We start from the raw sequence: 16,014 nt of genomic DNA, 5'->3' as shown, positions 1-16,014 counted from the left end.
CAATGTAAAATTGCATGTTTCAATGCATAAAATGAGAGAAAATTTTGTTGAGTATTTGAATTCTTCAGACTTTAATCCAAACATGCATTAAGTTTGTTTGTATTTCGACTGGGTATGCTTTTTGGCTAGGGAAAAAATTCTTCCTTTTACTTTCTGTACGTTAAGAAGCCAAACATAGTTAGGTTGTGGCATGTAACAATGACAAAGAGGCTCTAACTAATTATTTGCATTACAATACAGAAATTATGACAATTTTCGTTACAAAAAAGTAAAAGTAGCAGTCATCATAAATTTGAAAGAAATTAGCTAGACATTTATATTGATTTATTACAGTAATGAAAGAATTTTCATTAATAGAAATCAGCCGTCCTCATATTTTTGAAATATTTTTTATAATTAGCTAGACAATTGAATATTCCTATTGCATGCAAACCAGATTTACAGGAAAAATCAGGAAAATTTCTGCAGGAAGTAAAATTTTAAATACATCTTTCCCCTAAGAAATTTCAATTCATTGATCATAGTGGTTTCAAAATTGTAAAAGACTATGAGCTATACACTATTTACAAATTCCATGTCAAAGAATTAACATTCTATACATGAAATCATGCAGTAAAGGCAAAGTCCCCTTACAAGGCCATGATAGGTTATATCTATCTATCTATATACAACATGGTATCTGTCAAAGGTAGTCTCTCGTCTGCACTCATCACAGGAAGTCAACATTGATGTCAGCAACAAATTGCTTCACCGATTCCAAAAGTGGTGATGAAAAGACAAACTATAAAAACCAGTAATTTACTTTGATAAAAGTGTAAGCACTTTCTTTGAAGAGGACTCTGATGAAGATTCTTTACGAGACTGCAAGCTGTGAATATATTGTGAGATTCGCTCCTTATTAGTGGCAACAAGTGAAAATGGTGGGTTCAGTGGAAGGTTCTCTGCTTCTGCCACAATAAATGAAAGTAGAAGCATCGCTTTGGAGTAAGATGCAGCAGCCCTATCTCTGATCTCCATATATTCATCTACCTAGAAAAATGGAAGAAAAAAAATAAAAAATAAAAAACCCACTCAGGCAAAGTACTGATTAGTTTACAATAATGGCCTTTTCATGTCTCTATGCTCTTGAGGAAGACCAGAAGGTTGGTTAGAAAATTTAAAAGTGAACAATATTGGACTACTTACAGCACCACTTGTCCCAATTAAGAGAGCTTTTTGGAATATAATTTCCATTGCATCTGGCATCTCAGTTGCCTCTGCAATTGGTTTTTGGAGTACATAGTTAAGATAAATTCTTTAAAAAATATGAAAGTGTTAAGTTCAGAAACAAAAAGAAGTCCTACTATCCATATTTTGAACATGACATGATAGTTTCTCAGCACGATCAACTGCATCAATAAACTCGTGTTTGGCCCACAGGGAGATAGATGAAGGATCACTAAAATTTATTTTCTGTTCTGTAGACTGTGGCAAGTTAATATCTCTGGCAGATATGGATTCATTAGCTGAACTGCTTCCAGGCAACTCACTCTTTGTAATTGAGGCCATCCAAGAGCTACAAATTTCTAGAGTCTGTTTCCATATAGCCAAAACCACCAACTCAACTGCAAGAGACTCTAGATACAGTCCTGTGTTATACTGCACAAAATAAACATTAAAATTAAATTACAAAATGAGAAAGGAAAACAGTGATAGAAAGATATTGCTGGCATAAGTATGTCACATTTTTTTTTATCATGGAAGAGGTTTGACACAACTCCCTGAAATTGACATTTGATGATAGAAAATATGGAGACGATTAAGGGAACCCAAAAGTGGCTCTATTTCATTATATTACATCCATATACTAATTCCATTCGTTTAATATCCCTATCTTTGGTGTCATTGAGATAAGAGATGTCGTTTCTAGTCTATCTATTTCTATAAATGGAAAATTCTGGAAAATGGAAAGTTGAAAAATCGTTATATAATAATCCAAAAATTGCAATAGAAAAAGAATCCAGAAGCAGTAGAATACTAGTAAGAAGTATACACACACTATATTTTAGCCACAGACAGCACACAAAAGAATCCAGTTGGGAACAAAGAATATAACAATAATAAAAAACAGAAAAAAAAAAAGATCATAGAGTATAACAACTATATGACAGAGAAAAGAACAGGAAGAAAAAGCAACATAAACCCTACGGTTAGATGGGAACAAAGTAAGCAGTAATAATTTATTTTTTCATTTGAAATTTTAAAAACTGATCAATTAAAATCTTAACATAATGACCTTAGGTTTACTGAACAACACAAAGTTACCTTTTCTTGTGAAAGTTCAGCAATGATCTGCACATACTGATGCAACAACTGTAACCTGTTTGAAGGGTGCAGTGGGGAAATTTGATGTTCTTTCCTTAAGGCAGCAAATTCACAGGAAGCTGCACATGCCTCAAGTTTATTGCTTTTTAAATTTTCTAATCCTTCAGTGGAGGAAGAGGGCAGATCCTTTGTTTGTTTTGCATCTCTAACCTCCATATTAGTCCTCTTTGAAGGAAACAGAGAAATCCTGTGCGAGGAACTATCTTGCACAGATGCTTCAAAGTAGTCAGAGAAAGCCTCCAATGATGTGAAATGGGAATTGACAAAGACATAATCTTTCTCGATGGACTCCATTAAATGGGAAACTGAATAGAAAAACAGGACAACAGATGAGAAACAGTGCAAAAATTGAGTACAGGCTACACACTACCCAGAGACAATTAAACCTCGCGGTTGGTTTGACAAATGAGCACCAGCATCAACAACCTTCCCCAGCTTATCACTTGCAATAGTTGGAGTTGACCCTTTACCTTTAGCATTCGTAGTACCAGCTGTAATCTTGCCATCCTTTCTTTGCAACAGCATGGTTTCATCAGCAGCTGAACTGACTACCATTGGATTATACTTAGAATGTGATTCAGAAATCTTCTCGGAGGTAGAGCCACCTAATTGATGATTTGTTAATCTTTCTGATTGGTGTAATTGAAACTGCTCAATATTCATGGTTGGCCTATAAATTATGAATTACGAGAGTTCACTAAAAATAGCAATGGCATGGAAAGAAAATGCAACAGGGATACAAGAACTAAAGAAAAAAGAAAAAACATTATGACCTGGGTTCCCGTAGGAAATTGTGATTGAAGAATGCCTTGAATGTTAATCTCTCATCTGTGCATATTACAGTCTAACTTTAGAGAAGTTCTCTACATGAGCTCTAAATGTTATTAAAAATATATGTATGATAATTTCAACCTGAGACTCATTCCCTTTACACATTCACAAAGCAGTACAGCAGAATAAACATGCGCAAATGTCTGTGACATAAAGTTGCAATAAATAAATACCTGGGTTTCGACGTAAAAGATTTCTGCAAAGATCCAAGCAATCAGAGTGTAGCACTTTTATTGCATCTGGTGGAAAGTGCAGTTCAGTAGATGCCAAAATATTTTGAAAAAGCTGCAACCAATAATGATGTTAAGGGAAAAGAAAGATACATAACTATTTACCAAAAAAATCAAAGATACATAATTATCATCTTCCTTATTTCAGAAAAAAGAAGGATAAAAGAAAAAGAAAAAAAAACTTCTTTAGACTCTTTAAAACCTGCAATTGACTATTTCCATCAAATGGTGGCCTCCCAATCACTAGTTGATACAATATTGCCCCAACACTCCATAAATCAGCCTGCAACCGTAATGCAACTTTATACTTTTACAAAAGAAAACAGGAACAGTGTCAGTAATTACAATTTGATCTCAGTTCTATCTTTTGTCACCTTGGCATCATACTTCTGATTTTCAATTATCTCTGGAGCCATGTAATAGGGTGAACCACATAGCGTATCAGCCAATCCCTGGGGTGTAAGAGACCTAGTACAACAATAAATCGGGAAATGCAAGAAATACATAAGTTTTGTTTTTTTTCTCTATTATCTCATTGTTTCAACCGGATTGAAGATAAAATTTACCAAATATGAGCTGACCATTTGAATATTTTTTATATAAAACAAAAAAAGGAGATATTATATAGATCCAAAAATTAAGCATCTACAAGCAAAGACATTGTTATAAGATAGCTAGTGTCAAGTAAATCAATTTATTAATGATTACTTCTATCAACTGTATTACCCAATGAGCAAGAAATAACATCACCAAAAAAGGAAAAATAACAAGTAACAAGTCACTCCAGTTTATAACAACAATATAGGGGGGACAATGCTTGCATTATTTAACATCCTGAGAAACCATCCTACCTTGCAAAACCAAAATCCCCTATTTTCATAACTGGTGTAGCTGCAGTAGTTGCCAACAGTAAATTCTGCATGTTTAAGGGGGAAAAACATCAAGGACATGATGAACAAATTAATATGTGTGCAATAATAACAAAAAAATTATATGGGCTCAAAAGGAGTTAACTATATCAATTTATAATTTATAACACAGTACATACTGACGTCATCATTTCTAAACCAAGTGGTTCCACAAGTTTTGAGGGTTATCCAAACTTTTCAAAATAGAAGTTTTATAACTAATTTATTCTTTCAGTAATCCCAATAACTAAGCAATTTACAAGCAAACATCAACCCCCCAAATGAAAAGAAAAAAAAAAGGTGTTGAAATTAGGCCTTCTACTTGCATGTACTTATATACAATGACCTGTTTGTCTGTGCCAGTTATTTACTTCAATGCAGGCATGAAGCTATGATAAATTGATAATTTTAAGCAAAAATAAGGCAAAGCTTGTAGGTAAAGGGAAAAAAAGAGAGTTTTCCAACAAGCTAATGCAATCATTGACAGTAACAATCAATTAAAATACACCAAGACAAACATATAAGTAACATGAAAACTTTATAACCTCACAAAATACACTCAGATACCTGTGGTTTTAAATCTCTATGGATGAGGTTCTTTTCTTGAAGCACCTGCAACCCAGCAGCTACAAGAATGCCCACATTATAAATGATAGAAATTTACACATTGCATACCAATTAGCACAAGCAATTTAGCACATAGCACAGCAGAGGAGGAAAGAGAATACCATGTTTTAACAAGCAAAACTACCTAAGTAACCATTCACAAAATACAAAAGAATTGAAAAAACCTAATGTAATCAGTAAACATGAAATAATCCATAGCAACACATGTTACAAAAGATTATTAAACAACCAATTTAGTCCACCCTGAAAGATGGAAATTAGGACGTAGGTTGTGAAATACAGGATTCAGTTAACTCTACAGAAAACAACAAATGATTTAAGTGCAACCACTGACCCAATTGCCTCATGAAATGGTGTGCAACCGGTTCAGAAACTTTGCCATGGCGATGAATGTAAGCAGCAAGGTCCCCACCAGCACAATACTCCAAAACAAGGTAAATCCTGTCATTGGTCTTAAACCACGAAAAAAAAGTACACATTCATTTTTTTTTTTCAAACAAGAACAATAACAACAAAATCATTACCTTTTTTTAGTTTCCTACAAGCATCCTCCTTTGGAGACAATACTATCTAAGACACTATCAGATATTAAACATGACACCTCTCCAAACCAAGGTAAATGTTGTCATTGATCTTAAATCACAACAACAAAGACACATTCATTCTCCTTTCAAACAACAACAACAACCACAAAATCATACTTTTTTTAAAGTTTCTCACAAGTATCCTCCTTTTGGCATACTAAATGCGAGCATCTCTCCCAGCAGAAATTCCACTTGTACAAAATCATCACCTAACTAACTAACAAACTAAATTACCAGCAAAACTTACCTGAATTGCCTCGAAGAGTCGAATGATGTTGGGGTGATGGATGGTGCTAAGGATAGAAATCTCTTTGAGAAGATTTTCCCTCACTTTGGGACTCAAGTGTCTCTTATCAATCTCCTTAACCGCATACTCCAAACCCGAACTTCGATTCCTTGCACGCCACACCACCGCGAACGAACCCGACCCGATTCGAGGACCCACTATGTAATCCCCGATCACTCTGGGTCCACCCAACTCCATCATCATCGTCATCACCCAAAACTATTTGTTCAACAACAACACCTACGGAGTCATACCCACGTCTAAATTCGCTCGAAAGATTCCAACTTTGAACTTTGGGTGTGGGGAAAGACGCTGCGGAGAGTGGAGTGAGTGTGTGCGAGTGGACGAACCAAAATCCACGCTTTCTCTCTATTTATTTATCCCTCTCTCTCACCAACAAAAAAAACAACCATTTCTTCCTTTCGGATTTTCTGTTGTTAAAGATGGTTTGTTTGAATTGATTTCAGGTTTGGAATTTGCATTCCTTTGCTTGCCTCCTTGAACCAATTATTTATTTGATTTGATTTCTGTTTCTAACACAAGATTAATGGGTTGGGGGCTGTTGTTTGGAAACATCCCAGAATTTTGAAATTCTGTTTGTATAAATAATTTGCTTTTTGAAGTGTTGAATTAATTAAGTGGGAAAATAATGTTATCAGTTTGCTTCCATTTAATCTTGTATTCTGTTTCCTTTTAAAGCAAATCTTAGTTTCAGTTTAGATTGGATCCGTTTTTCATTTATTTTTGTTAGATATCCTTCTAAGTAATAGAGGTATACTTTAAAAGCTAAAATTTATTAGATATCTTAATCTTTATATTATATAATGGTATTTTAGTTCATGCATTATACAGATCAAATCTAATATGTATGTTTTATAATTATAATTATTTAGCATAAAAGATGAAAAATATTCATATATAAATGACTTTGATGATTTAAAAAAATATTAATATCTAAATATAATAATTGTCAACATAATAAATCACAACAATTAAAATTTTAAATATTTTTTTGTTCTAATATGTTTCTAAACATCATCAGTATAATTGAGAGTATTAAATATAATTAAAACTAAATTGGGTAAGAGATAAAAAAAATTAAATTCGATAAAAGATAATGATAATTAAAAGAGATAAGGATAATTTTTCCCAAAAAAAATGGAGATAATCCCTATGAAATTGGAGAAGAGAGAAACAAATTAATTTAAATCAAGAAAAAATTGAAAAAAAATTATAGAAGAGATGAAGAAATTTAAATGAACCGATAAAGGAGGAATAAGAGAATGAAGAAATTTTTTATGATGAAAAATATTTGCATGAGTAGTTACTCTTTTCTGGATAAATGAAAATTTAACCGAAATCGAATGCGAGGAATGAGGAGGGTAAAACTCTTACAAGCTATATAGTTATTCTAATTTATGAATTTGGATGATGTGAAATTTTATTATTTAATGAAAACATTTTAAACAAGAGTTAAATTTTAAGATAATATTAATATGAAAATTTTCATATCGTCAAATAATCAGGAATCGTCTTACGTGTGACTTTTAAACTTTTTTATTATAAAAATTAATAAATGTATTATTCATATTTGAATAGTTTATACGTTTAATAATTTAACTTTTGATTTACTAATTGAAAATTTTGAACAAACTGGTTCAAATGCATATAGGGCCAACCAATGTGAGTTATGTGATTGTAGGAAGTGTAGGCAAACTATTGAATAGTGGCAATTTGCAAAACGCCACAATGGAGACTTGTGCTCAACGAATAAATGGAGGGCTGAGTCATTCGGATTCTTATCACTCAAGACAAATATGCACAACATCAATGCTGTCTTTTACTTTATTATTTCCAGTGTTTTTGCAGTTAAGTCAATAAAAAGAGAGTCACTGAGTCAACCGATTTAGATTGCAGCAGCTTCACCAAACTCCCATAACATTTTCAGGTGATTGATTGGTCAGCCATCAGAGCCAACGTTTTATAATTTGACGCCCTTTTAAATTTAGGACAACTTTGATAGACCAACTTGTATGTTCAATGGTGCAAAATAATTTACTAAAATGGGAGTAATGTGAAATATTTTATCAAAATGAGATTATTTTTTTTTATCATGTTATACCAAAATTGTTATGTTATTTGGTGATTTTCAATGTCACATGACTTTTTTTTTTTTAGAAGATTGTATCTCATGTGGCATATCATGTAGTATTTTTTTTATTAAAAAAAGGGTATCACATGGATAACTTCTTCAAAAATTAAAATAAATAAACTTAAAAAAACATATAAAATATTAGTTATATAGACATGTTAATTATATAAAATATTAAATACAAAATATATTAGTTATAGAATAATTAAATAGACATAAATAAAAAATAAAAATAAAAATGAAGATGAAAGGCATACATTGTGCATGATAAACACTTACATAATAAAGTCATCCTTTAAAAGACATATATTGCATTCAAAAAATTCTTTTACAACGTCTTTCTTGGGCAAGCTTGTAATCCTTGTATTCAAAAAGATATTCAAATAAATAATGTTTCAGAAGCAAAAATTTTCTATTCGAGTGGTAACATCAATGGATTGTGTTAAGGTACTCAGGTTTAGATTCTCTTGTGTGACATTTTTGTACAACCCTTGATTAAAAATAAGAGAATTTAAATAATAAGGAAGGGGGGCATGAAGTTTTCATGGTGGGAGTTTTCACTAGAGAGGATCTAAGTGAAACTTTCACTTGAAAGGACCCATTCTGTCATATACTCCTATAGATTTTTTCTTAATAAAAAAAATGGATTGTGACAATTTTAAAATGTGCCAAGTGGACTAACAATTCTCAAATGACATACCACGTGAGACTTAATTCAATTTTCAAAAAATAAAAAATAAATAGTCATATGACAGTGAAAATTGTTACATGGCTTAACGATTTTTATATAATGTGGCAAAGAGAACTATACTTTACTAAATATTTCAATATAACCCTATTATTTTGATAATTTATTTCTAATTTTAAATAGTCTGTGTGATGTAATTTTTCATTTTTTATTCCTTTTCTTACTACTTTTTATTATTAGTTAGATTTTTCGTGCTAAAAATTTATGTGTTAAGTTTTTGGTTGCTCAAGTGAGCTTATTACCAAAGAAAAGAAAACAAACATGACCCAATATCATGAAAATGAAAATCAAATCAATGATTTGAAATTAAGGATGGATTACTCTCTGAACACCCAACATCATGACACCAAATCACAATGCCATGAACTGAATATTGATGTAAATTTTGCTTTCTAACCAAATATTGTCAAAGCATTGGAATGCAATGCCATGAAAGTAGGGTGCAAATTCCCTGTTATAAATGGGAAAGAAAGTAAAAATAAATAAAAATTAGCCACTCAAGAAATTTGTGTAGCCTCCAAGACACGAAAACACTTTTTTGGAGCTCTAATTTTGCATTTTCTTGGAGCTTGGAAATGAAAGGAGAATCTCTTGTAATAAGACTATGAGTTGATTCTTATAACACTTAGTTCATCTTACATTTTAGATTTAGATTTGTTAAAACATACTCAAATTAATTGTCGCCTATTTATGTCTTACTTGTCTCACCAATCAAAACTTGACATGCCATTTACAGTGACACGTGATTTGAATTGAATTTTTAAATTGTCCTTAACAACTTAACACCATTCCTCTCACATAGCATGAAACAAAATAGAACAGATAATGGAACTTCATTTATTTGTAATCGCTTCTATTCCCCCAAGCTAATCTCCTTCTGTCGAAACTTGATTCGACTACATTGTGTTCTTCTGGTTCCCACGCACTTCCTAGGATCCATGAAAGAATTAATGTTTGAAGTGGATTTGTATATATGGAGACTTTTATGTGCTTCAAGATACATAAATCATTATCTATATAACTTAGTGTGTTTAATTTATAGTTAGTGTATTTCATAGCACCAAAATGTAACAACACGAAATCAATGAATTGCAAATATATATAAATTTTAAAGTTAAACAAACACAAACTTAAATTGTTAAGAGGACGTGATATAATCAATTCTTGCATTCTCTCTATGGCCATGTGATTGGTTTCAAATTTTCATGTGAGTGGACTAAATAAAGTTGGCGTGCCGCTTGTTCAACGTAACGTATCTCCCAGAAGCAATGAAAAGTGATTTTTAGTCACAACGTGCAAACAATAATTTGTGAAGTGAAGAAACATGGACGAGAGGGTTTCCCTGGCTTTCTGAGCTCAACAACCTATTAACATGACTAGAGACAGATCATGAACATGAATGGGCATAAAATGTGCACAAAAAATGAATATTAAAACATTATGATAGCATTGGGATCACAAGTTACAAAGTTCTGACGATTGATGATTTTCACATCATAAAATATATCACATTAATATATTTGTAAATATGAATTAATCTCACTTAAGCCTTACGGTTAGTATTATATTTTATGTTCATAGATTCTCCTATCTTATCACTGTCTTACAAATTGTATAGGGAATATTTCCTTCAAATCACACGACTTTCTTCATACCTTCTTCTCTATCTATCTACTTAAACATATTGATTACCTAATTTATATCATGAAATTCTTTATGTAAATTAATCAGTTATATTTATAGTAACTTTTTAAATCAACGTGTGTTAATAGTCATGATTAACCCGAGTCTCATTGTTAATTTGCACCTATTTTTAAGGGTAAAAGTTTAATATAAGGTAAGAAAAAAGGTAATGCTTTATCAATTCCAATGTTTAAACATAAAAAAAAAAATGCTACTGTATGTGATATATGGCTGGCTTCATATATAATTATTTTATTCTTTGGATAGGTTGAAAAAATTAGTTAGAAGCTGAAAAATTTATTGGAAATTAAAAAATTAATATTAGTTAAAAGTTAGTAGTTAAATTAACTTATTAAATTATAAGTATTTAATAAAATTAGTTGACAAGTATAAAATAAAAAATAATAAAATGATTTATTTAAAAGAATAACTAAGAAATTAAATAAATATATTAAAAGTAAAAATATAAAAAATATAAACTAATATTTTAAAAAATAATACTTCAAGTAACATTTTAAAACATATTATAAATTATTAAAAAAACTTATTTAATAAACAGTCAAATAAACTTTTTCAATTAGAAAAAAAAATTAAAAATCATCCGCTGAAATATGTTATCAAACATAACTTTTATCTTACTTTTTCTTTTTAAATAAACAAACACTATAAATACACTCTCAAATCTTTCTATTTCAAATGTGTTCAAAAATATTTTTTTGTACTTTATATGAACTAGAACTGAAGATGTTGCTTGTTGGTAGAAATAACGCGTTGCACGAAATTTGACAAAGTCGCATGCCTCTTGTTAGAAACTATTTTTGGTAATACATTAGTTACCTTTGGATGGGGATCAGCGGAAGCAGCTCCCCCACCCCCCTATTTTTTGACGTGAAATTGAACAAGAAACGCATGACAAATGCCAACACAAACACACATTTAAAATGGTTTTTATCCTTTTTTTAATCCTATTATTAATCAATTTTCTTTCCAATCGATAACAATAACAAGAATATGAAAATGTTCAGGCTTGCTTTTACGTCTTCTCCCTATTTTTTGACGTGAAATAGAACAAGAACGTAGATTATCAATGTCGAAACAAACACGCATTTAAAATCAAATTTCTTTCCAATCGATAACAGTTAACAAAAATATAAATATTATTGATTATATATGTTAAGCACACAGACTGGATTCATGTTTAATGAGTACAGTTTTTATCTAATAAATGAGGGAGTTTTGAAAAGGGTAATTATTATCAAAATATTTGAAACATTCATACATGTACCAACCAGATTGAATTCAATCTACTAAAAGAAGTTAGTCTCCTATAACATAATAAATTAGTGTTTAAATTTTTATTAAAAAAAGAATTTACATTTAATAGTATCTTAAACAAGATTATCTCAATCTTAATGGAAATAAAAAAAATCCATACTTACATTTATAAAAACTATTGTATTTTTTAATAAAAAGCTTTTTACTCCCCCCAGTTAATACCCTTAGAAACTAAATATAACATTTATCATATTTTTAATTACTTAAAAAATCAAACATTAAATGAATTTTATATTTTTTAACAAAAAAGAATATTTTTTAACATTTTTTAATTAATTCTCTTCAGACATTGTTTAAAAACGTAGCTGGAAACAAATAAAAAGGAAACTACTTTCACATGTTCCCAATTTTTATTTATTTTTTAATTATAGCTTTGATTTTGTTATGTTTTTTTTTTATTGGCTAGAAATTGTCTTTTGAAAGTTCCAAAGAGCACGTGTAATGGTAAGCATACTTTTCTCCCGTACAAACACGAGTTGAGGTAAAGACTTGACTGACCCTGTTCTTCCCTTGACCTATATATATACTCATAACAAACCATCTTCTTCCTTGGATCTCTTTACCTTCTTCCAAAGTATTTGCTTTTATTTTTTGTTGAAAAAAGTGTTTGCTTTTGCCGTTGTACAAGGTTTGTTATTTGCTTTGTTCCAATCCTTATAATATATCCTTTCTTTTGTTAATGTTATTATGTTTAGTATTGTTTTCATGCATCAAGTTATTATTTTCCTTTCTGAGTTTCATGCGATTGCTTTTTGGGGTGGATTCATATGTGCAATAAATTAAAGTGTGCAAATATTTAGTCTCTATGGCTCTATTGCCACTTATTAATGTTTGGTAAACTTTTGGCATATCGTGAAATGGAACAATTTTTTTAGTGAAATTGTTAACAATGTTGATGATCATGTTCTGTTGGACCATAACTTATATAAAACCATTTGGTTTGCCTTTGCTGTGTGTTGTCTTTGAAGATGAGTGATGAGAATAATGAAGAACCTTGCGAAAACCGTCCGGTTCCCCGTTTAAATGAAAGGATTCTTTCATCTTTGTCTAGGAGATCAGTTGCTGCTCACCCTTGGCATGATCTTGAAATTGGTACTCTTGTTCACTTTTTTGCTTCATTGGCATTTACTTTAACATCGAATGACTTAAATCATGTTGCTATATCCCCTTGTGGCTAGGCCAAATATGCTTATGCCAAAACAAGGACTAGTTTGGTCTTACCCCACAAAAAAAGTTGTTAATGTTCTTAGGTTTCATGTGCAGGACCTGGAGCGCCTATGATTTTCAATTGTGTAAGTTCTGATTCTGGAAAAGAATACTGGTTGCTTCATTTTCTACAATAATGCTATTGTTTTCTATATTTACTTTAGAAGAACTCTAGGGTGTAACCAATGCACTGGTCTATTGTATCTGTCAAAATTAGATTCTAATTTAATCCAGGTCTATTATTAATACTAGATCGGTGGTTACACATAGATGCAGCCTTTATTGGTTTTTAGGAAAATTAAGTGTGTAAAGATCAACTACAAGCCAAAGTTTTTAAATAGAAAAAGCACGAAGTAGACATGAATTATAAGTCCAAGTGAATCACACATTACTTGTCAAAGTGAAAATAACACTGGTTGCTATAGATTCTGAACTCCATAAGGGGTATAATCCTGTAACTCTTAACACCCTTACACTCTTAAAGATTTTTCCATTTCTGTATTACATTTTGAAATCTCCATTAGTTTATCTTTTCCTAATAATAATATTCATGCAAAACTGTCACTCCATTCTTGACCAGAAATTTCCTACTATGTATGTTATTTATGCTTGTTCAATGCTTACTTGCTCAGTTGCTATTTGCAGGTTGTGGAGATCACTAAGGGAAGCAAGGTCAAATACGAACTTGACAAAAAGACTGGATTAATTAAGGTATGAACCAATTGCTTCTTCGTTTTGAAATGGGAGTATCTACCTATGAAGCACGAACTTTGACACGGACACCGGACACGACACAGACATGGACACTTCGACACGGCTAATGTATAAAATGTAGGACATGTGGACACCACATACACACACAAAGAGATTCTAATTAAATGAAATATGAGTAATATATAACAAGATATTTAAATTGATGGTGTATTCATCTTTTCAAGTGTATTGTGTAAAGGTGACTGTTTAAGTATTCAAGTCAACAAAAAGTAATTTTTGAATCAGACACCAAATGAGAAGTGTTGGACAAATGTTTGAGTGTGTCGATTGTCGGAAATGTGTCCGACATGGCGACACTTTGAACAAGAGAGGTGTGTGTGCTTTATAGGTATATACTGCTATAATCTGAAAAAGATTTTACAAAGAAATCTCTTCAAGATGATATTTTGTGATCATGTTTTTTCTACAATTCTTGTGGATTCTCAAATCTTGACCCTTCGCAATTCTGACTTGTGCATGCCATTACTCGTCTATCATTATATTCTTCTTACCTTCTAATTAATGGTCAGGTTGATCGGGTTTTGTACTCATCAGTTGTTTATCCTCATAACTATGGTTTCATCCCAAGAACTCTGTGTGAAGACAATGATCCAATTGATGTCTTGGTTCTCATGCAGGTAAATTTTTACCATTTTAAACTCATCCAAATTATACAAGAGGCCTTAATGTATAATAAAACCAAAATTTGCCATGGTTCTCTCTTCATCAGTAGTTAAATTAAAAGCTTCTGATGAATTTTTACTTGTTTGGATTATATTGAAGGAGCATACATCAACTTTGAGTCCTCAGTTAATCACCCTCTTAATTATCATATTTTTCAATTATCCACCTCCATTCAAAAGATGGTGCCAATTGCCAGATAAACTCAAATGCTGCATTAGCCATATTACCCCAAATACCATTTTAGATTAGTAATAAATTTGATGCGTATGTTTGAGCTATATATCAACAAGGTTATCCATTAGTAAATTTACTTAATTATTGACAATGTAGGAGCCAGTTCTTCCTGGTTGTTTCCTGCGAGCCAGGGCCATTGGATTGATGCCTATGATTGACCAGGTATATTCTCTTGGCTCTTTAGCTGATAAAAAAATTGAAATTTTGTTCCAACCATTTAAACAATAACAAGCTTGTTCAATTGTGACACAGGGGGAGAAGGATGATAAAATTATTGCAGTATGTGCTGATGATCCAGAATATAAGCACTATACTGACTTCAAAGAACTTCCACCTCATCGCCTCATGGAGATTCGCCGCTTCTTTGAAGATTGTATCCTTAAAAATCTTATTCCAATAACTTGATACATGAGTTTCTTTAAGATTACTTCATAGTATTTTCATAAAAAAAATAAAAAATTGAGTGCATTTCTTAATATATTGATCAGACAAGAAGAATGAGAACAAGGAGGTAGCAGTTAATGATTTTCTACCTGCATCCACTGCCGTTGAATCCATCCAGTACTCAATGTCAGTGTCTAATTATCTATAGAACACCTAGTTTATTTGTTTTTTAACTCTAGTTTCTAGTTGAAATTGGCTTCTAGAGACACACTTTATGGCCAATAAGATAATATTCCAATAACAAAATATTGTCTATCTCGCAGATCAATTATTCTACCATGCTTATCAGATTTCTTGATTTATGTAACATAAATACCGCACCTGTAATCTGCATCATTTTACCTCACTGTTATATCTTGTCTCTGATTTGTTGCAGGGATCTTTATGCGGAGTATATTCTGCATACCTTAAGGCGATAGACAAGAATACTATACTCCACAAATCAGAATAAGCTGCAGCACTCTAGATGGTTTTTGAATACATTTTGATGAAACTTTAATTATATTGTATTTTGTATTGAGTTGGATAATATATAACAGTTGTTTGTTTTACTAAGTGAAGAAAAATCCATAAACTGTAATGCTTCATGATTGATATTTATTCTTATATAATTCAGTTTTCAATTAATACTTTGCTAATCTAGTTTTATTTTGATTCTGCACGCAGTTGTAACCTTCATTCTAAACTCTTGGGGTACTTCTGTTCTATTTCTAGCCTAAATCTTGATTTTACAATTTTTCTTTTATTGTGTAAACTTCCATATTAATAGCCTTCATTTTACAAATTACATTTTTTCTTTTATTGTGTAAACTTTCAAATCAATACGAAAACAGAATTTAGACACTCGATTTTAAGCTTGAATTCGGGCCTTTTTTTCGCTTGACCCATTCGAGTTTTGACCAGATTTAAGTTGGTCTAGTCACATTAATTAAATTGAAAAATATG

The 16,014-nt window shown here is 31.3% G+C and overlaps 2 protein-coding genes across 3 annotated transcripts; one reads left to right on the top strand and one right to left on the bottom strand.

The window, feature by feature from the left end:
* Window positions 1–490: 490 nt before the first annotated feature.
* LOC114418249 (serine/threonine-protein kinase ATG1a-like) lies at window positions 491–6,400 on the bottom strand. Of its 2 annotated transcripts, none has more exons than XM_028383497.1 (13): window positions 5,792–6,400; window positions 5,295–5,412; window positions 4,901–4,959; window positions 4,277–4,341; window positions 3,800–3,893; window positions 3,628–3,708; window positions 3,369–3,480; window positions 3,138–3,192; window positions 2,751–3,034; window positions 2,305–2,669; window positions 1,344–1,638; window positions 1,186–1,256; window positions 491–1,029 (listed from the first exon to the last, which is right to left on the bottom strand). In XM_028383497.1, exons 1-13 carry the CDS (start codon window positions 6,038–6,040, stop codon window positions 799–801), a joined length of 2,079 nt encoding a protein of 692 aa, XP_028239298.1. In that variant the 5' UTR covers window positions 6,041–6,400; the 3' UTR covers window positions 491–798. The 2 variants fall into 2 exon arrangements, with proteins under 2 accessions (XP_028239298.1, XP_028239300.1); XM_028383499.1 differs by having other exon boundaries at window positions 2,835–3,034; window positions 5,792–6,399.
* A 5,822-nt stretch (window positions 6,401–12,222) lies between these two features.
* On the top strand, window positions 12,223–15,698 carry LOC114418248 (soluble inorganic pyrophosphatase 1). Its single transcript, XM_028383496.1, has 9 exons — window positions 12,223–12,376; window positions 12,717–12,840; window positions 13,012–13,040; window positions 13,600–13,665; window positions 14,238–14,345; window positions 14,722–14,787; window positions 14,878–14,998; window positions 15,114–15,195; window positions 15,446–15,698. The coding sequence occupies exons 2-9, from the start codon at window positions 12,717–12,719 to the stop codon at window positions 15,486–15,488; spliced, it is 639 nt and encodes a 212-aa protein (XP_028239297.1). The 5' UTR covers window positions 12,223–12,376; the 3' UTR covers window positions 15,489–15,698.
* The last annotated feature ends 316 nt before the right edge of the window (window positions 15,699–16,014 follow it).

The sequence above is a fragment of the Glycine soja genome, chromosome 7 (genome assembly GCF_004193775.1).
Source record: "Glycine soja cultivar W05 chromosome 7, ASM419377v2, whole genome shotgun sequence".
Taxonomy (NCBI): Eukaryota; Viridiplantae; Streptophyta; class Magnoliopsida; order Fabales; family Fabaceae; genus Glycine; species Glycine soja.
Note: the sequence above shows the minus strand (reverse complement) of the source record. Positions and strands in the feature narration are given on the sequence as shown.